Genomic DNA, 21714 nt, shown 5'->3' on the forward strand with positions numbered 1-21714 from the left:
GGTGCCACGCAACGTGTCCTCTGTGCATTACCTCATTGACCCCACAGAACTGTCCTGCAAGGAAAGCATGCTTAGTGTCCTCATTTACAAAGGAAAGGACCGTGACCAGGCGCCTTGGCCTACGCATGTAATCTCAGCACTTCGGGAGGATCCATATTCCCTACCGCAGTTACAGCATGAACATGGCCTGGCATGCAGCCTACCAGCAGCCCATGACTGGCGCTTCCACCCACCCGCAGAGTGGGAGTCAAGGAGCAGCGGCGGGAGGGTAACGGGGCACACCAAGGTGGGCTGTGCACACCAGTGAGCTCTCTTGTTGTCTGAGCCCCTGAAGGATTTTGCACTGGGAGTGAGACAAGAAGCTTTGAGTTTGGAGGCAGCACAGCATGAGTGAGGGTACTGTGTGGCTTCGTGGGCCACAGAGAAGCTCCATCATGCCACGGCACTCCGCTTCCTATTTTGTAAAAGGTGATTATCAACAACCATCTTACTTGTCAGGAAGGATTCAATGAGGTGGCGGCTATGAAGCACTCCAGACAGTACCTAGCACTGTTGTTGTTGTTTTTAGCATCATCTAGTCATTCTGAATATTTTTTCTACTTTTAGCGCAGGCACAGGGCTAGAAATTGGAAATGTAATGGCAGCAGATGAGATATAAGGGGCTGAGAGCCGTTAGGAGGCAATGCCTTTACCATGGTACAAGAAGACCGGGGCTTGCTTAGGAGACTGGCCCAGAAGCCTGTGAGGAGGAGGCGTCATTAGGCTGGAATGATGGGGCTCAGCATCTGGGGGTATGGTCAGGGTCAGGAAAGAAGAATGGCTGAAGTGAGCTTCAAGCTCGAATGGCCGACGGAACGATGGCACCATCAGCCCAGCCATCCTGTCCACTGGTGGCTCGTCGCCAAGCGTCATCACTAACGCCGGCTTCTCTCTGTCCCCAGAGTCTGCCCAGGAACCTGCCAGTAACCATCATCTCTCAGAACTTTGGGGACGCCAGCCCCAGGACCAATGGTCAAGAAGCTGACGATTCTTCCACCTCGGAGGAGTCACCCGAAGACAGCAAGTACTTCCTGCCCTACCACCCACCCCAGCGCAGGATGAACCTGAAGGGCATCCAGGTGCATGGGTGTGGAGGGAGGGGGCGCAGGTGCAGGGCAGGAGGACTGGGAGGCGGGGGCCCCTGCAGGCGGCAACAGGGCAGCACCACCACGCCCACTTCTGGGTAGGTCTTGGGTGCCCAGACTGTGACTCAACCTATTTCAACCCTGTAAGTTGGAAATCATGCCCACTCACTCATTTGTATGTTTTTACTGATTCCTTCTCTCTTATAAATGTAATATAAGTTAAAAGAGAGAGAAAGAAAGAGAGGCTGGGCATGGTGGCTCACGCCTGTAATCCCAGCACTTTGGGAGGCCAACGCAGGAGGATTGCTTGAGGTCAGGAGTTCTAGACCAGTCTGGGCAACATAGAAAGACCCAATGTCTCAAAAAAATAAATAAAGGAAAAAATTAGCCAGGCATAGTGGTACACACCTGTAGTCCCAGCTACTCAGGAGGCTGAGGCAGGAGGATCATGAGCCCAAGAGTTAAGAGGCTGCAGTGAGCTATGATCGCACTACTGCACTCCAACCTGGGCAACAGAGCAAGACCCTGTCTCAATAACAAAAGAAAAATAGAGAGAGAGAGAATGAAATAAGCATTATTTCAAAATTCAGGCTGGGCACAGTGGCTTATGCCTGTAATCCCAGCACTTTGGGAGGCTGAAGTGGATGAATCACCTGAGGTCAGGAGTTTGATACCAGCCTGGCCAACATGGCAAAATCCCATGTCTACTAAAAATACAAAAATTAGCCAGGCGTGGTGGTGAGCACCTGTAGTCCCAGCTACTCGGGAGGGTGAGGCAGGAGAATCACTTGAACCCAGGGGATTGGAGGTTGCGGTGAACCAAGATCATATCACGGCACTCCAGCCTGGGTGATAGAGCAAGACTCCATCTCAAAAAAAAAAAAAAAACAAAAAGCACCAATTTATTTGTTTATTCATCACATATGTACTGAGTACCAATCACATGCCCATCACGTGTCAGGCATCATCCTGGGAGCTGGAGCTAGCAGTAATCCTGTCACTTTGCTCAGAATCTCATGCAACCCGAAGCCCATGACAGCTCTTGATGGGGAGCGAATGGGTGAATGAATGAAGTGAGTGAAGGAGTAAATGAATGAGACAGCACAGCAGAGCCTGACAGTGCCTCCGTCTCTCCCAGCCTTGTACACGCTGAGCCTGAAGGCCTGAGGCAGCACATCTGAGCTGATTGGGCCCCCGTTAGCACCCTGGGCCGAGGCACCTGCCCAAGCAGCCTCACCCTCTTCTGAAACCCCCTCCGTGTCATGTACCCAGCTCTGCTCAGCCTCACACTCCCCGCGAATCGTGCAGTCCGCTCTGCCGCTCTTGGCTCCTGTCCTGTCTTCTGCCAAGAGCCATATTGCACGGCCGCCCTGGGAGGAGAGCTTGTCTGTACCAGCAGTTGCCTGATTTGAGCCCAGGGGAGCTGCATTGTCTTTTAGTCTCGGCCAAGGGAGATGCGCGTTGGTCCATGTGCGCTCCGGGCCAACCCAGGCGGCTGTGTGACAAGGGGCAGGATGGTTGGCCTCGCTTTATTTTTTTCTAAGCTCCGGTGACATGCGTCTAGGGTCTTGTTTGATTTGTGTCCTGTCTTGTTTCTTCCCCTCCCCTCCCTGTTAGCTGCAGAGAGCCAAATCCCCCATCAGCCTGAAGCGAGCATCAGATTTTCAAGGTTAGTGAGACGCCCGGATCTCTCTCGGCCTGTCTCATCTGTCACTCTGTCTCTCTCGGTCCATCTGCTTCTCCCACTGTATCGATCAATCCTGCGGGGTAAACATGGCAGGGCCTCAGGGGTCTCGGGTTGGTGGGGGTCCATCCATACAGCAGTTAACGTTCGTTGTCATTCAAAGCGGGCAGGAGCCCCGATCGCTGAAATGTCCCTTCTGTGGTTCCTTCCACGCCTCCCTGCCTCTCCCGGTGGGTCTGTCCGGAACCTCTGGTGCATCAGCTGAACGTTGTGCCCATGGCTTCTCAGTGAGAGGACTGTTTGACCCTCTTCCAAGACTTTTGGCCAAGTGGTCCCCGACAGGACCTCACGGGAGGCTGGTTCATCCATCAGTCCCTGGTTCTCCGAGACACACTGCCTTCAGAATCTTCTCTTTAGTTCTCACCATGTCTCTGGGAGTGACAGATCAGCTAGTAGGGTTTGCCTAAGCAAATCAAGCACCTACTGTGTGCCAAGTGCTGGAAGGCCAAGTAGACACCCATAGAGACCACACACTCAGGCAGGGCCATAGTCAGGAGGTAGAAAGTTCATGGATCCCAAGAGTGATTGGAGAAGGATCCATCAAGAAGGGCACATTTCCTGGGTGTAGTGGCTCGAGCCTGTAATCCCAGGACTCTGGGAGGCCGAGGTAGGTGGATCACCTGAGGTCAGGAGTTCAAGACCAGCCTGGCCAACATGGTGAAACCCTGTCTCTACTAAAAATAGAAAAATTTGCCTGGCATGGTGGCAGCCGCCTGTAATCCTAGCTACTCAGGAAGCTGAGCCAGGAGAATCACTTGAGCCCGGGAGACGGAGGTTGCAGTGAGCCAAGATCGCACCATTGCATGCCAGCCTGAGTCACAGAGTGAGACCTTGTCTCAAAATTTAAAAGTAGTGGGGGAATATTTAAACTGGAACTGGAAACGGGAGCCTTTTGGTGGAGGGACACAGTGTCCGGACGGACTCCTCAGGTCAGAGAAGGGCCCATAACACAGGTGTGGAGACCAGGAGGTGCACGGTATGAAAGCCACGCTGGTGCCCCAGAGCACAGAGGATAGCCCTGGGCTGAGGCAGTGGGTGCTCGCTGAAGACATGGACTAAATCCTGCATGGCGAGGATGAAGCCTCCCCCAGGTGGCTTTGGGGAGGGCAGGAGAGTGAAGAGTGCAGACCCATGCCTAAGGATGTTCTCTCTGGTCACAGAGGGGAGGGGAGGGAGGTCAGGGCAGCAGGTGGCAGGGACATCCAGCTCCTTCATGGCCACATCTGCTGTCTCAATGGCCTTCTTTATCAGAAGGGAGGTGCAAAGGGCCTGGGGCCTGCAGGAAGCAGAGAAGGGGGTTGCACCAAAGGGAAGGGAAAGGACGTAGTGGCCATGGGGTTTCTTTGCTCCTCATCAGACCTTAACAGGCTGCCCAGTGCCAGGTGCTGGGGGCCCAGGGAAGGACAGCGTATGGTTCCTCCCTGAAAGGCGTCCACTGATGGGGGTGCATGTACGCATAGCTATCTGTGCACACAACACAGGCACACGAAGCAAGGGTGGGAGCAAGGAGGGGACACAGATGGCAAAGCCATCACAGCAGGGCTGAGAGGATGAGCACACGGTCCCCAGGCAACCCACAACAGAGCCAGGGCTTGGGGTGGAGACACCAAGGGAGGCTTCACTGAGGAGGTGGCAGACTTGGCCCCCAGTTTGCCAGCCCTCTTGTCAGGGAGAGGCAGAGTCCATTCTGATGGCAGAGAATTGGACAGGAAGACTCATGCCCGGTTGTCCATGGTTCACAGAAAATGCCAGCCAGGGACCCCACACAAGTCCTCAGAGACACATGACATTGTCCAGCTTTGACCCAGGCTGCCCGGGGGTTGACCCTCACTGGGAGCTGGGATATGTTGGCAAATGAGACCCACCCCCCAGGAGCCTACTGTGGTGGGGGGAGATGGGAAAAGAAGAGATAGTTTTATGCCTGTGATACCAGCACTTTGGGAGGCCAAGGTAGGAGGATTGCTTGAGGCCAGGAGTTCAAGACCAGCCTGGGCAATATAGCAAGACACCATCTCTATAAAAAACTAAATTTAACAAAAAACAAGAGGAGGTTTTTGAGGGCTCTTTCCCCAGCAGATGCCACAGAGAGGAGAGTGAGCCCCAAGGGGGAGAAGAGGCCCTATACCCCCTTGTTCGGAGGAGGTTTGGGAGATGTCAGACAGAAAGCCCCATACGCCTATTGACCACAGGGCTCTGACTTCACTTGCCCCCCTTTTCGTTCCCTCCGCTCTCTCTCTTCCACCTCAAACCCTCCCTGGCTCCCTTCTCCTTTCTCTATCTCTCCCGCCTCGTCTCCCGTGAGAACAGCCAAAGGACACGAGGAAGAAGGCACGGACGCCAGCCCCAGCTCCTGCGGCTCTCTGCCTATCACCAACTCCTTCACCAAGATGGTGAGCTGCGGCCTCCCCCTACCTGGGGTCCCCTCCATTGTCTCCCCTGCAGAACAGCATCCTGGCCCTAGCTCATCCCAACCACCCGCTCTCCCTCCAGAGTGTCATCCCAAGAACCCCCAGCTCATCACCACCACCCAGTCCCCCTGCAGAACACCATCCAGGGCCCCAGCTGTCCCCTGGATTTTTTTGTCCATTTTTGATGGCAGAGAATTGGACAGGAGAATTTGGGAGGCCAAGGCAAGAAGATTGCTTAAGGCCAGGAGTACGCCATCCAGGGCCCCAAATGGTCCCCACCACCCAGTACCCCTGCAGAATACCATCTGGGACCCCGGCTCATCCTCACCACCCAGTCTCCCTCGAAAGTGCTGTCCCAGGGCCCCCAGCTCATCCCCACCACTCTCTCTCCCCACAGAATGCCGTGCAGGGCCTCAGCTAGTCCCCACCACCCTCTCCTGCTGCAGAACACCGTCCTGGGCCCAGCCTTGTCCACCCCACCAGCCCCAACCCACCTCACCTTCCTCCCCCAGTCCCAGGCTCTGAGCAGCACTGCTGCCTGCTCTGAGCTGCAGCCCCAGCCTCCTTTATGTTTATTTAGAGCGGTTTCCACAGCCTCACAATGTATTTACACCTTCCTGCCATCTCCTTTCCCAATTTAACACTTGGTGGGAGGAGGAACTGGGCCTCCCAGGGGCTGTTGCGCACATGGCACAGGCGGTGAAAATTCTGCCGCAACTTCTCAGCCCCTGGCAACTCCCGCAGCCTGGGGAGCGGATGGCAGGCAGGGCAGGGGGCGGTGAGCAGCTGGAACCACCGCAAAACTGAAGCTCAGGGCACCCCCAAGCCCAGAACCCCCACTGGGGCAGAGCCGGGCAGGGTCCCAGCCACTGCATCCAGAGCTGCCCACCTCCCGCCAGGCAGCAGAAGGCCCAGGATTAGAAGTTCTAACCCCAGGGGAAGCCCTGGGAAGCTTATCAGCTCAGCTTCCAGAATCAGGCCCTGGGGGAGGCAGAGATTTTATGATGAATGATTCCTGTCTGATGGTGGCTCTGGGTGGCAGAATCCCAGGCTCTTATTAAGGGCAGCCCTGGCCAGGAGCCAGCAGGCCTGGTTTCAAAGGTCACCCTCCAGCAGCTGTGCCATCCAGGGACACGGTTGCCCTCCCCCTGCCCCAGGCCCACACTGTTCACCATGTCCAGAGCAGGTGCCCACACCACGTGGAGCCCGGAGGCCTCTAGCTCAGCCTGTGCACCATGGCGAGGCAGCGCCCCAGTCCCCCAGCCGGCCGGCTCCCGCCTGTGTCCTCCCTGTGAGCAGATGTGAGAACAGATGCGCTCCAAACTCAGCGGCTGCGGCCGCTCCAGGCTGAGCATGAGCCTGCTTCAGCCAAGGTCGCCGCTGAGAGCCGGCTCACTGCCTCCACGCTGCCTAAGCAGGAGGCGGGCATGATTTTGCATTGAATGTAGTCCCTGCATGTGTAATATTTATGCACCCGTAACGTGTGTGTGTGTGCGCGCGCGCGCGTGCGTGTGTGTCTGTCTGCAGCAGCCCCCCCGGAGCCGCAGCAGCATCATGTCAATCACCGCCGAGCCCCCAGGAAACGACTCCATCGTCAGACGCTACAAGGAGGATGCACCCCATCGCAGGTGGGTGGCAGGTGAGGGAGGACTGGGCATCTGCCCCATCCCATCAGCCTCCTTACCCTGTCTCCGAGCCAGTCCAAGTTTGCTGACTCAGCCGTCCTCAAAGCAACCTTGAAAGGCAGGGTGCTGCTCACTGTACAGATGAGAGGCTGAGGCTCGGAGGAGGGAAGTGGCCTCCCCAGGTTCACCAGCTACCTATACAAGGATAAAACCCATGACCCGTGGCCCCATGCTGCCCAGAAATCAGGTTCCCAGGCCCCACGACCCCAGAGCTTGGCTTTTTCTGCCAAAAAATAAGAAACTCATGGCCAAGCACAGTGGCTCACACCTGTAATCCCAGCTGTTTGGGAGGCTGAGACAGGAGGATCACCTGAGGTCAGGAGTTTGAGATCATCCTGACCAATATGGTGAAACCTCGTCTCTACTAAAATTACAAAAAATTAGCCAGACATGGTGGCATGCACTTGTAATCCCAGCTACTTGGGAGGCTGAGGCAGGAGAATCCTTTGAACCTGGGAGGCAGAAATTGCAGTGAGCTGAGATTGCGCCACTGCACTCCAGCCTGGGCAACAGAGCAAGACTCTGTCTCCAAAAAAAAAAAAAAAAAAAAAAAGAAACTCAAGAATGGCTTCTCCACTCTCCTCTCCCACCTTCCTTACTTCCTGAAAACCATTAGTGTCCTCACAAGGAGAACCGCAGTAGAGGTATGCCTAGGCTACAGTTGTTTCCAGTCTGCCAGGATTTGGCACATCACCTACAAAGTCAGAGGTTGTTGGGCAGTTTCCAGAAGGACAGATAGCAAGCAGTGTCCAAGGAGGCTGGATTCACACCCCTAGTCCCTCTGGGGCCTGGGTTTGGGTTTCTCTGTATGGCCTTCCCTGGCTGACTCCAGAGATCAGCCGCAAAGACCCACGCCAGGCCAGGTGCAGTGGGTCACGCCCGCAGTGGGTCACGCCTGTAATCCCAACACTTTGAGAGGTTGAGGTGGGCAGATCACCTGAGGTCAGGAGTTCAAGACCAGACTGGCCAACAAGGCAAAACTCCATCTCTACTAAAAATACAAAAATAAATAATTAGCTGGGCATGGTGGCACACGCCTGTAATCCTAGGTACTGGGGAGGCTGAGGCAGGAGAATTGCTTGAACCGGGAGGCAGAGGTTACAGTGAGCCGAGATCACACCATTGCACTCCAGCCTAGGTGACAGGAGCGAAACTCCATCTCAAAAAAAAAGACCCATGCCAGCCCTTCCACCAGCAGCTGTGTTGGGGGGACTCCCTCTGGCCAGCTGGGGACAGGTGTTGAAAGCAGCTTTTGGAAACCGTTATGGTGTCTGCACCAAAGCCACCTCTGCCTTGAAGCACTACTGCAAGAACCACACACAGACAATTGCCTGTCCGCTCCAGCTGAGGGGCGCTCAGCTCCCAGACCATCACACAGGGTAGATGGATCTCAGTCCTGCACTGTGTCAGAGAAGAGTGAGAGAGAAGTGAATGGCAGGTGGGGCCCACAGGGTCTCTCTTCACCTGCCCTAGCTTTCCTCCTCCCCTGCTGGAGGACACAACCTCCAAGACCTCCGGGCCGCCCACCCTCCCCAGGAGCCTCCTGCCTCCTCCACGCCTCCTTGTCCCAACCTCTTCCACCCACATTGTCCTCTCAGAAGCAAGGCCGTTTGGAAACCCAGAACTTTCTGGAAGCTTCCCCCTCCTCTGCCTGCATACACACACACACAGTCACACTCACATGCATGCTTTCCCCATCCCTCCCTTGTATCTTGCAGCACAGTCGAAGAAGACAATGACAGTGGCGGGTTTGACGCCTTAGACCTGGACGGTACGTGCCTCTCAGATCCGGGAGGGTCATGGGTAGGACAGGTCACAGAGGGCCACAGGTGGAGGGTCACCGGTGCCGTTCTGTGAGAACAGGGCCACCGCACACATGCCTCTGACCAACAGCTTTGTACATAGTAGATCCTTAAGACCTACTGTGTGGAATGGACTCAGAGTCGCTCTTGAGCACAGAAGATAAGCCTCTGTCCCTGGTGGGATGCCCATGGCCAAGAGACACCCTGCAAGCTTGTTCTTTAACTTGTAGGTAATGGGGGTCTATCCACCTGATGTGCAGAGAGCCCAAGCCAGGTCTGGGCTTTTAAAAAGAGTAGCTCTCACTTACTGCAGCCAGGCACGTGGAGGGGCTCAACCTGCATACCTGATCCAGTTTAATGTCAGCAACCACTCTCAGAAATGTTACTGTTACCCTCATTTTATAGATGAAGAAAGGAGCCTCAGCGATGGGAACAAACAGGAGGGCAGAGTAGGCTGGGAGCAGGGAGTCCTCATAAGAAATTCATGTATTAAGCTGTTAACCAGCCTGTGCGAAAGGAGTACAGAATGCAGATGGAGAGGACGGCATTGGAGGGGCAAGACAGGAGGGGGAGAAATAGGGAGGGTGAAGGCGGGCTTGCAGGATCACTGCCTACGAGCCTGTCTCAGCACCATGGGAGCATGGCAGCATCCCCTGGCCCCAACAGAGCTGGCAGCAGTAGAGACTGTGGCTCAGAACCCTCCAGGTGTGCCCTGCCAGCCCCCTCTATTCCAGGGCTCCCCCAGCCCTTGCCAGCTAAGGCTGCCAGCCGATGAAACTAAAGATGAGCGGTCCTCCTTAATGGGGCACCATCAGAGCTATCAAGTGTTAAAGAGAGGTTAGCACCTAATCGAGGCTGGGTAATGAGAAGAATTGAAAGAGTTTTGGAAAGGGGAGAGAATCCTGGGCAACCGTCCAAAGTATTTTGCAGTGTCGGGAAAAATTCGCTTTGCAGAGAAGCCTTTGTTATCAGCCCCCAGCAGCGTCTGCAGTTCCTCCCGTCCCAGCCACGTCGAGTTCTGCGCAGTGGGTGTCTTTCCCCCAGGTGTTTTGGGTCCACCTGGGGTGAGAAGATAGGGAGGGGTCTCTTATCGGGGCCAGACCCTCCTCTCCCAACCCTGCTTCAGGCCTCTGCAGGCTGGGAAGCTGATGGATGATGGTGAGACTTTAGGGTCCCAAAATGAAAATCTGGGGTTCCAATTCAAAAACAGAATGAGGCTGGCCATAGTGCCTCATGCCTGTAATCCCAGCACTTTGAGAGGCCGAGGCAGGTGGATCACTTGAGGCCAGGAGGGGAGACATAGCAAGACCCCCCCCTAAAAAAAAATTAACCAGGCATGGTGGCATACGCCTGTAGTCCCAGCTCCTTGGGAAGCCAAGACAGGAGGATGGCTTGAGCCCAGAAGTTCAAAACCAGCCTGGACAGCATAGTGAGACCCTGTCTCTATAAAAAAAAAATCTTTTTTTTTTAATTATCCGGACATGGTGGCACACACCTGTAGTCCCAGCTACTCCAGAAGCTGAGGTGGGAGGATCACTTGAGCCCAGGAGATGAAGCTACAGTGAGCTGTGATCACACCACTGCACCCCAACCTGGGCAACAGAGCAAGACCCTCTTTCAAAAAAAAAAAAAAAACTAGAACAAGTAACTGCTAATGGAAGGCTCCCCTTTCCAGATACAGAAAAAAAAAAACAGGAATCTTAAAAACCAGATGCCTGATAAGGCTTCCTACGACAAGGAAACTCCTGGAGGCTGGGGGACGTCTGTGTTGGAGACGTTAAGTGCAGGGACTCAGCCATCTGCGCCAGACAACCTCAGAGACCCATCTCCCGGGAGGCTGGCTGGGAGGAGCAGGGCAGGAGGGCTCTGAGCCTGCCCCCAGTGCCGGGGCCACCCCAGCAGGTCTCGGGACTGTCTCTGGATCTCCCCGTCACCCCTGGTGCTTACGGGCCCTCATGCCTCTGCAGATGACAGTCACGAACGCTACTCCTTCGGACCCCCCTCCGTTCATTCCTCCTCCTCCTCCCACCAGTCTGAGGGCCTGGATGCCTACGACCTGGAGCAAGTCAACCTCATGTTCAGGAAGTTCTCTCTGGAAAGGTACCCTGGTGAAGGGAAAGCCGGGGTTGAAGGTGGGATGGGATAAAGACCCCTCGCCTCCTCACCCCTTTGCTCACCTGTTCTCCTAGAGCCGGTCCCACAATCCTGGCATTTCTCAGTCAGAAATCACTTCCTGGCCGGGCGTGTTGCTCACACCTGTAATCCCAGCACTTTGGGAGGCTGAGCCAGGAGGGTTGCTTGAACCCAGGAGTTCCAGACCAGCCTGGGCAACATGCAAGACCCCATCTCTACAAAATAATTTAAACATTAGCCAGGCATGGTGGCACACACCTGTAGCCTCAGCTACTCAGGAGGCTGAGGCAGGAGGATCACTTGAGCCCAAGAGGTTGAGACTGCAGTGAGCTATGATTACACCACTGCACTCCAGCCTGGATGACGGAGCAAGACCCCATCTCAAAAAAAAGAAAAAACAAAATCACTTTCTCTGACCCTCTAATTGTTCAGGTGCAAAAATCGAGGCCCACAGAGGGAGGGGCTTGCCCACGCAGCAGAGGCAAAGAAACGGGACTCAGATACCCAGGAGGCCCCGTCCATGACACTGGAGCCTTCTGGGCCATGCTCAAGGAGCCCCTTTTAACATTGCCCACACCAGTCCTAGCACAGCCGCTGCAGGCCAGGGAAGGCACCTCCGCTCCTCTCCTCATCTGCGTTTCTCACAGCAGCAGCCGCTTGTGAGCTCTCACTTCCCTTAGCCATTAAGGGTCATTCTCGGAGCCACGACACCCAGGTGCCTGACGACCACAGAAGGCCATGCCACTGGGGTCCCCGTGCGCGCCACCAGCCCCCGGTGTGTCCCAGTAGGGCTTTTCTCTTTTCAGCCCAGCTGCCTAACTGCCATTCTGTCTCCCGCTGCAGACCCTTCCGGCCTTCGGTCACCTCCGTGGGGCACGTGCGGGGCCCAGGGCCCTCAGTGCAGCACACGACGCTGAACGGCGACAGCCTCATCTCCCAGCTCACCCTGGTGGGGGGCAACGCACGAGGGAGCTTCGTGCACTCGGTCAAGCCTGGCTCCCTAGCCGAGAAAGCCGGCCTCCGAGAGGGCCACCAGCTGCTGCTGGTGAGGGGCTGGCGGCAGGGGAGGTGGCTGCAATTGTAGTGTCAGTGGTGACATTTAGGAGCCCCTAAGCCTTGCATTCAGCCACAGATCCCTGAGCGGGAGGAGGGAGCTGGAAGGTGGTCAGGCCATCAGCATCTTGGGGGGCCCTTCTCTCCCCAGCTCCCTGCCCGTGTTTCTGCAGCCTGTGCAGAGGCACTGACTCCTGTAAGCTCCCAGGGTGCAGGCAGGAGGCAGGTTCACCCCCAAGCGAGATGCTTTCTCCCCTCATTGCCACTGAGCTGGTCTTTGTTCGGGGAGAGATACTTTTTTCCCAATGTAGAGAGAGCGGTCTCGCCCCTGCGGCTCTGCTGCCCTTGGAGCCGGGAGATGAACGTTGTCTCTGCTCTCCAGCTAGAAGGCTGCATCCGAGGCGAGAGGCAGAGTGTCCCCTTGGACACATGCACCAAAGAGGAAGCCCACTGGACCATCCAGAGGTGCAGCGGCCCCATCACGCTGCACTACAAGGTCAACCACGAAGGTGAGACCTCCCTCGGCCGTCTGGAGCAACCCCTGGCCAGGGAGGCAAGTCCCTGACCTGGACGAGTGACCTCACCACTTAGAGCCTCCACTTGCTCATCTGTTCAGTGGAAGGCATGGGCCCCTCCCGGCAGCATCGCAAGGTGCAGAGGGCAGGTCTGAGAGAGCAGGCAGGGATGGCAACGGCCGTGAGCAGGGCTCTGCTGTCTCACACTGGCGCCTTGGCCACATCTGCACACACCTGCCCAGGTACCTCAGCCGCCGGACGGCATCCCTAGCCTCCAGCACACTATTGGAGCCCTGGCGAGCCCAGCTCAGCCCTCTCCCTGGCAGGTGAAAGTTGCTTCCTCTCTCAGGCTTCCCGTCCCTGATGTACATAGGCAGTAGCTCTGGCATCAGTCTTCCCACAGACTGGGCATGGAGAAACAGAGTTTCCCTGTCGGGTCCTGCTGGGGGATTCCTGGCTTTGCTCAGCCCATCTCAGAAGCCTGCCCACCCACCAGGCCAGGGACCCTAGCAAGGGCTACCTGAGCTCTCTGCCTCCTGTGAGAACAGAACCTACAAACAGGACCTGCCGAAGTGAACATTCTTTCCCTGGAATTGCAGACTGCAGGACTGTGCTGCTGTACAACTCTGGGGGGCGCTGCTCACACCATATTCTGTGCCACTGCTGGCCAGGGGCCCAGAGATTTCTCCACCCAGGAGCAAGACCATGGAACCACACTCTGGGCCCCAGGCTTCTTGCTCTGTGATCCCCAGCTGCGGGGCAGGCCGGCCTCACCCTCCCTTCTCACCAGGCCCCCAGCATCCTTTGAATGGGATCTCCTCCTTCTCGGCCTGGGCGGTGAGCTCTGAGCTTTGTTTTCTGCTCTGAAGGAGTCTGAGTTCTTGTTCTCACCTCTGGGTTTTTCTACATGATTATCTCTGTGGCTGGATCTTATTTTTAACCTCCAGGGCTCATGAATGTTTCAGCAGAGCATAAATAGCCAGTTTCTCTCTATCCGCTCTCCAGAGCTGCCTGCTCGAGCTCCTTCCCGGCAGTGCCCTGCCCGTGCAAAGACAATGATGATGCTCCATTCCTACTTGCAGGACAGGCTCCTCCCCAGTCCTGCACCCTGATCTCCCAGCCCAGCAGGAAATCTGTGGGTCCGCAGACTAGGATAAGCGCCCACCAGAGTTGTGCAGCAGCACAACCCTGCAGTCTGGAATTCCAGGGAAAGAAGTTCATTCCGGCAGAGTCCTGTGTGTGCAGGTTCTGTTTTTATAGGAGGCAGAGAACTCAGATGGTGATCACAGCAGCCCCTGGCCAGGTAGATAGCCAGGATCCCGCAGATGGACCCGGCATGGAATCCCTGTTTCTCCATGCGCAGTGGGTGGGAACATTCATCAGGTAATCCAGCTGGCTGGTATGGCCCTGGAATGTGGTGTGGACATTTGACAAGCTGCTCTGGCTGTTAGAACCATTTTAGCTTCTGCAGTATTATACAGGCCTCAGCATGTGAAGCTGATTTGAGGGTGTATATTATGGTTTTATATCATAGCAGAGCTTGCTGCATTTATTGTGTTCATGGTTCATGCCCCACTCCCTCACAAAGTATTTGCAAAACTTTACTTGGGAGGATGATGACATTTAAATAAGGTGAAAACAACGTGTACCATGGTCTCTTTGGGAAACCATTTGGCAGGAAAGGAAAGAGAAAGAAAGGAAGGAAGGGTGAGAAAGAAAGAAAATTGATAGATGAGATGATAGATAATTGATAGATGGATGATAAGATAGATAGATAGATAGATATTCTATGACCAAGTAATTCCACTTCTGTGTGTGCACCCAAGAGAAATGAGCACATATATCCACAGAGCAATAGATGATTGATTGATAGATGGATAGATGATTGATCGATGATAGGTAGATAGATCATAGATGAATAGATAGAAGATAGATAAATGATAATGGATGGATGATAGGTAGATAGAAGATAGACAAAAATTTAGATAGATACATAGATACATAGATATGACATGACCAAGTAATTCCACTTCTGTGTGTGTACCCAAGAGAAATGGGCACATATATCCACAGATAGATAGATAATAGGTGTGTAGATAATAGATGATAGATAGATAGATATTCTATGACCAAGTAATTCCACTTCTGTGTGTGTACCCAAGAGAAATGGGCACATATATCCACAGAAAGTAATGTGTACAAATAACTCATAGCAAAGTTGTTCATAGTAGCCCAAAGCTGCAAACAATGCAAATTACAAGTGGGAGAATGGATAAAGCCACAAACCGTGGAATACTATACAGCAGTGAAAAGGAGTGCCCTCCTGCTACATTGCAGCATCACAGACAAATCTCACAGGCAGAATGTTGAACAGTGGAAGCCGGAAGTGAAGAGAGCACATACTGCTTGGTTCCGTTTACATGAAGTGAGATTCGGCTCATTTACAGCAATGTCAGTTAGGATGGTGGTTCCCCTTGGGAAAGGTACTGACAAAGGGGCCTCTGGTCGTTGCCGCCCACACATACACATTTGTGAAAATTGACTGAGCTGAGTACTTAAGAATGTATGCAGTTTACTATATGTGTGTTATGCATTAGTGAAAAAAATGAAAAACAGCCATATAATGGTGGGAAAATATGAAGATTGTATCAGGAATGCTAGTAAAGGTGATCATTGCAACTTGGCAAAAAATTTAGCTCTGAGCTTCCTGGCAGCCAAGACAAAGAGGAAAACTGGTAAACGACATGGCTACCCTTCATTGGGGAGGTAGAGCTTTCCCTTAGGTATGAGCTCTAAGAGGAGCGTATTGCACAGGCACATTGGTGGTGAGGTAAGGTACTCTAGGAGGTGCTCTGATGGTCGGGGTGGCCCCACGCCAGTAGACAGCTGGTGCATCTATCCCTCCACAGGGTACCGGAAGCTACTGAAGGACATGGAGGATGGCCTGATCACGTCGGGGGACTCGTTCTACATCCGGCTGAACCTGAACATCTCGAGCCAGCTGGACGCCTGCACCATGTCCCTGAAGTGTGACGATGTTGTGCACGTCCGTGACACCATGTACCAGGACAGGCACGAGTGGCTGTGTGCACGGGTCGACCCTTTCACAGACCATGACCTGGACATGGGCACCATACCCAGCTACAGCCGGTGAGGACAGAACTGGGTGGGGTCTCTGTTTCCCTGAGTGTATGACGGACCAGGCAGGGGGGCTGCAGATGCCATGAACGTCAGCAGAGGGGCTTATAGAGAAGCCCAGGCCAAAGAAGGCCACCGTGTTCCCTGTTTCACAGCGAGGTCCCCCAGGCCCTCCTCCTCCAGGAAGCCCTTCCCGCCTCCCCAAGGACCTTTCTCTCGACCTTCACGAGAATCCCATAGAATCCCCTTCTGTCTGGTAGAGACCAGACCACTTGGCACTCAGTTCTATGCTCTCTTGCTGGGTTCACTCGTCGTTCCTTTTCCATAGACCCCATCCCGACAGCAACGTTGTCATTATAACAGCACCAGCCCCCGAGGACTGGGCACAGGTAGTGTGTCAGGCACACAGCAGGCATCCACAGCTTCTGTAAGACTGTGCAATTACATGTCCATATCGCGACATCTGTAAGACCATAACACCACACCTCAGGCCACTCCTCCAAGGAGTGCATCATCACACCAGATTTACAGGGGAGGAGACTGAGGCTCAGAGAGGTTCACCCACTTTGCTGCAGCCTCACAGTGAGCCAGTGCTGGAGGTAGGATCCAAACACAGATACGAGGAGCCACATCTTCTCCCTGGGTGCCCCTTGGGCTCAGAGCTCACACCAGCCACAGGGCCATCCTTACGCAGAGTCGGACCCACACCCCACCCATGCCGGTGTGGTGCTGCGGCCCTGCTGGCTTCCAGTGCTTGGCCTTTGAATTTCAGCCCCTGAGGCTCCTCTCTTCACTCCCCAGAGCCCAGCAGCTTCTCCTGGTCAAACTGCAGCGCCTGATGCACCGGGGCAGCCGGGAGGAGGTGGACGGCACCCACCACACCCTGCGGGCACTCCGGGTAGGTCTGCCAAGCTCCCTGTGGTGGTAGCAGGGGCAGGGACCTCGCCAGCTTCAAACCTCACTCCTGGGTCTTTTTTAGAGGCAGTAACAAATGCGAGCCATCTGTACTGGGATGATGAATGCCAGGGGACTCGGTTCCTTAGGAATGGAATGCTGCCTGTAGGAGCCCTGACCTCTCATGCCCTCCCACAGGTCCTGAGTTTCCAGGACAAGGGGTTGGTGTCTGGCCGGGTGCGGTGGCTCATGCCTGTAATCCTAGCACTTTGGGACACCAAGGTGGGCAGATCACTTGAGGTCAGGCGTTCGAGACCAGCCTGGCCATCATGTTGAAACCTTGTCTCTACTAAAAATACAAAAATTAGCCAGGTGTGGTGGTGGGCGCCTGTAGTCCCACCTACTCAGGAGGCTGTGGCAGGAGAATCGCTTGAACCTGGGAGGCAAAGGTTGCAGTGAGCCGAGATCGCGCCGTTGCACTGCAGCCTGGGTGACAGAGCAAGACCCTGTCTCAAAAAAACAAAAAGGAGGGTGAGCCTAGGTTTCTGGCTCCGGCTAGACTGTAGGCCTTTGCTCTACCATTCCTGGTCTCTGTTGAAGCAAGTCACCAATCTCCCAAGTCTCCAGGACTCCTCTCCCCTACCCCACCTCGCCCCTTGCCTGCAGCCCTTTGATTTCCCTATGGAAGTGTTAGCACAGAGGGGCTTGAGGACAAGTCTCCAGTTCTGACCAGCATCACTGTGTTCCCGCCTCCTGTAACCCCAGCAGGGCCTGACTGATTGATAAATCCATTTCAGAACACCCTGCAGCCGGAAGAGGCACTTTCAACCAGCGATCCCCGGGTCAGTCCCCGTCTCTCTCGAGCAAGCTTCCTTTTTGGCCAGCTCCTTCAGGTAAGGCTCTCCGGAGTGCCTGCTGACTTTTCAGTCATATTCCGCTATGGCCCTGCCCTCTCCCCACTGAGAAGAGACACCCGAATCAAAATAACCATGCTTTGTGTTTGTACACCACTTGCAACTCTTCACAGTGCCTCACATCTCCTGTCCCATTTCATCCTTTCAGTGACAGGCTAGAAGACAGTCTCTGTGCCTGTGGGAATCAAATCCCACTTTCATTAAAGATTGAGGAAACTTATGGTGAAAAGAGACTTAAGTTATCTGTTCAGATACTAATAGAAGGATCAGAAGCAGTGTATCAGGAGATGAAAACAAACATCCTAAATGTCTAGGCCAGTTTAGGTCCTCATTAATTGAGCATTCAACTTATCTGAGCATCCCAGCAGTCTAAGGAAAAAGGGAACCCAGCAGATTCTTTCAATCTTATCCGTCTTAAGAAACATTTTAGCCATCAGGAACAGAAAGGACTTTTCTACTTAATTCTAAAAGGGATTTTTTTTTGCATGGATCATTGTACAAAAAACATTGACTAGCATTGTGTGTGGTATCTTCAGAAATGATTTCTCACAAGTGCAGAAGCACACTTTGTGATCATTTCTTGCATCACCAGTTGACAAAAACCAAGGGAGTTATATGAAATGTAGCGCCATGGGCTTGTTCCTGTGTAGCTGCCTCACTCGTTAGACCCGAGTGGAGACAATGTTATTATCCGCTGCTCTATCTTGATAGTGGAACAGGGAAACCCAGAGAAACTGTGAGCAGCGTGACCCTAAAATCCAGGTAGACAAGAACAAGTGGCAGAGAGACACCCAGGTGGGAAGGAGCCCTGGCAAAGCCTGAGGGCTTGGCAAAGGCAGGGCCATTTGAGATGACGCATTTTTACACCCAAATGTCATGTAAGCGTGAAATCTTGGGGCCAGACACGGTGGCTCACGCCTGTAATCCCAGCACTTTGGGAGGCTGAGGTGGGCGGATCACCTGAGGTCAGGAGTTCGAGACCAGCCTGGTCAACATGGCGAAACCCCGTCTCTACTAAAAATAGAAAAATTAGCCAGGTGCAGTGGCAGGCACCTGTAATCCCAGCTACTCAGGAGGCTGAGGCAGGAGAATCGCTTGAACCCGGAGGCGGAGGTTGCAGTGAGCCAAGATCACACCACTGTACTCCAGCCTGGGCCACAGAGCAAGACTCTATCTCAAAAAAAAAAAAAAGCGAAATCTAAAGCCCTGCAGCTGGTTAACAGAGAGTCGGCTGACTTCCCAGATGCCATGCATTTTCCTTCCTGCAGAAGGAGGGGTGTGGACAGGCTCAAAGTAGCCCATTCTGTGCCCACTGCTGGGGCATCCATTTCTGCCCTTCAAGACTCACCTCTGAATTGTAGAAAAAAGTGGGTGTCCCCCAGAAAACTTAGGGATACTGAGGCAGAAAGTCATGATGAGCACAGTGTCAGAGGGAGGTGACATTGTCCAGCACATGCCCACCAGGGGGGCAGTCTGTGGGCTGTCCCTGCCCACAGGGTCTGCCAGGGCAGCTCAGGTCCCACAGTGCCCACAGAGCTGTGCCTGAGGCTCCCATGGGGGTGCAGATGGGCTTGACATGAGACTCATCCAGGGCCTGGCCAGGGAAGACAGCCTGGCCACTGATTCACTCATCTCCCGACTCAGGACTTCTCTCCAGTGGCTAAAGGGCTCGAACCACCAGCTAGGAGTCTCCTGCTTTTGTAGGGGAAGTGACTGGCCCAGGAACCCCCATGGGCAGAGTGGGTTGAACAAAAATCTGGCTTTCCCTGGGTTGAAGGCAGCACCCGGTCTGTTTAGAAGTGGAAGCAGGGCTGGGCACAGTGGCTCATGCCTGTAATCCCAACACTTTGGGAGGCCAAGGTGGGTGGATCATGAGATCAGGAGTTCAGTACCATCCTGGCCAATATGGTGAAACCCCATCTCTACTAAAAAATACAAAAAATTAGCCGGGTGTGGTGGTTCATGCCTGTAGTCCCAGCTACTCGGGAGGCTGAGGCAGGAGAATCGCTTGAACTCGGGAGGTGGAGGTTGCAGTGAGCTGAGGTTGTACCACTGCACTCCTGCCTGGGCAACAGAGCAGGACTCCATCTCAAAAAAAGAGAACGGGAAGCAGCACAATCCTCCCCCGACCCTCCCTCTGCTCCTCCAGTTTGTCAGCAGGTCCGAGAACAAGTACAAGCGGATGAACAGCAATGAGCGGGTCCGCATCATCTCGGGGAGCCCGCTGGGGAGCCTGGCACGGTCCTCGCTGGATGCCACCAAGCTCTTGACTGAGAAGCAGGAAGGTACATGGGGACCGCCCGGCCCCTCCCACCACCCTCAGCCACAGTCACACGTGCCTCACCCTCACCTGGGGGCACATCGGTCCTCGTGAGGGGGCCTGGAAGTCCTCAAAAGGGAGAGGAGGGTGGACACAGGTGGCTCGTGCCTGTAATCCCAGTGCTTTGGGAGGCCAAGGCAGGAGGACTGCTTGAGGCCAGGAGTTCAAGACCAGCCACGGCAACATAGTAAGCCCCCATCTCTATGAGAAACATAACTATATAAAATATATAAAAACATTAAAAATAAATTTTTAAATATATAAATAAATAAATAGGTACGCATGGTGTCACATGCCTGTGGTCCCAGCTACTCGGGATGCTGAGGTGGGAGGATCACTGGAGCAGGAGGTTGAGGCTGCAGTGAGCCCAGATCACATCACTGCAGAGTCACTCTTGTCTGGGCCATACAGCAAGACCCCTAGCTCTAAAAATAAAAATGAAAGACAAAATTAAATTAAAAGGGTGAGGGAGCCTGGCCTTGGCTGTGAGGACCAGGCTGCCTCGGGGCGACGTCCCGCCAAGCTCACACGCTAACGACCTCGTTGTGGTTGCTTCACGCCCGGGTGCCCGTGTTAATTGGGGCTGTTTGCTGTGAAGTGTTCATTTTATTGATTTCTCTACCCACTGAGTGCCTCTTGCCATTTATCAAGCCGGTGAGGAGCCGCCGTCCCCCACCCCGCTGGCCCCAGCTGGCCCTGCTGAGGGAAAGGGAGGCCACAGCCTGGACTAGATCTCAGAGGAGGCCCCGGGGCGGCTCCCCAGGCTGGCCTTTGGGAGTTGGAGCAGCCGGGACAGGAGATGATAAAAGGCACATGGGACAAGGGACAGGCTGCCCGTTTCTGGGAAGTGTCTCCTCAGGCCGCCTGTGGGTAGCTTCATCAGAACCCCGGGCTTCTGTGTGGCTCCCCAACCCCAGCCAGAGAGGGACTAAGAAGGCCAAGCTGTCCCTCCCAGTGCTCCTGGGAGATGCCCAGGGCCTTGCCCACTGACCCTGGTGCCTTGTGGGTACCCACCAGCATTTGTTTTCCTTGCCCTTGCCCTCCGCTCTGTTAGGCTGTACCCAGTCCATGCCCTTCCTCTGAGAAGCCCTCCTTGATCGTCTGCCAAGGCAACCTTTCCCTCCAGAGCTCAGTCAAGGTTCCTGCATTTGCCACACACTCTGCCTGCCTCCCACCATGCCTCCCCTCCCCGGCACACGAACCCCAAGCAGTGCCAGCCCGAGGTGACCTCAGAAACCAATGCCTGGGGTGGCAGCCAGGCCTCCACACTGATGGTGGCCTCCAGGACCCAGTCCAGGGGTCCCAGCCTCCCTGGAAGGCCTTCAGAGCCTCAGGGCTCTGACCACTGCCCTCTCCTGCCCCTGCCAGAGCTGGACCCTGAGAGCGAGCTGGGCAAGAACCTCAGCCTCATCCCCTACAGCCTGGTGCGTGCCTTCTACTGCGAGCGCCGCCGGCCCGTGCTCTTCACGCCCACTGCACTGGCCAAGACACTGGTGCAGAGGCTGCTCAACTCGGGGGGCGCCATGGAGTTCACCATCTGCAAGTCAGGTGAGCGGTGAGCCGCCCCGTGGGAGCCATGGACAAGGATGACTTCCCCTCTTCTCTTCCCTCCTCCCTTTCCCCCTCTTCCCTCTTTCCTTTCCTTCCTCCTCCCTTCTCCCTCTTCCCTTCTCCCTCCTCCATCTTCTCACTCCTCCCCTCCCCCTCCTCACTTCCATCCTCCCCTCCTTTTCTTCCTCCTCATCCTCCACTTCCTCTCTTCCCTCCTTCTCCTCCTCCTCCCTCCTCCCTATCTCTCCTCCTCCCCCTGGATGGGTGGATGCATGGATGATGGGTGAATGGGTAGGTGAACAGATTGATGGATAGATGGGTGAGTGGGTGAATGGATGGATGGGTAGATGAATGAGTGGATGGATGGATGGATGGATGGATATGTAGATGGGTGAGTAGATGGATGAGTGGGTGGGTGAATGGATGGATGGGT

The 21714-nt window shown here is 54.7% G+C and overlaps 1 protein-coding gene across 3 annotated transcripts in view; it reads left to right on the plus strand.

Annotated features, from left to right (window-relative positions):
• The window catches only part of CARD11 (caspase recruitment domain family member 11), a 142540-nt gene that overhangs the window by 113796 nt on the left and 7030 nt on the right, over positions 1 to 21714 (plus strand). For 2 of the 3 annotated variants that reach the window (XM_012455591.3, XM_012455592.3), the window contains exons 10-22: positions 942 to 1118; positions 2742 to 2793; positions 5176 to 5258; positions 6804 to 6904; positions 8680 to 8732; positions 10731 to 10863; positions 11740 to 11941; positions 12332 to 12458; positions 15374 to 15614; positions 16404 to 16500; positions 17294 to 17389; positions 19560 to 19695; positions 21099 to 21278. In XM_012455591.3, coding sequence (XP_012311014.1) covers positions 942 to 1118; positions 2742 to 2793; positions 5176 to 5258; positions 6804 to 6904; positions 8680 to 8732; positions 10731 to 10863; positions 11740 to 11941; positions 12332 to 12458; positions 15374 to 15614; positions 16404 to 16500; positions 17294 to 17389; positions 19560 to 19695; positions 21099 to 21278 — 1678 coding nt within the window. The remainder of the gene's footprint in view (positions 1 to 941; positions 1119 to 2741; positions 2794 to 5175; positions 5259 to 6803; positions 6905 to 8679; positions 8733 to 10730; positions 10864 to 11739; positions 11942 to 12331; positions 12459 to 15373; positions 15615 to 16403; positions 16501 to 17293; positions 17390 to 19559; positions 19696 to 21098; positions 21279 to 21714) is intronic. The other variant, XM_021675979.2, reaches the window with a different exon arrangement.

This window comes from Aotus nancymaae, unplaced genomic scaffold, assembly GCF_030222135.1.
Source record: "Aotus nancymaae isolate 86718 unplaced genomic scaffold, 86718_ANA_hifiasm-v0.15.2.pri h1tg000015l_0, whole genome shotgun sequence".
Classification (NCBI taxonomy): domain Eukaryota; kingdom Metazoa; phylum Chordata; class Mammalia; order Primates; family Aotidae; genus Aotus; species Aotus nancymaae.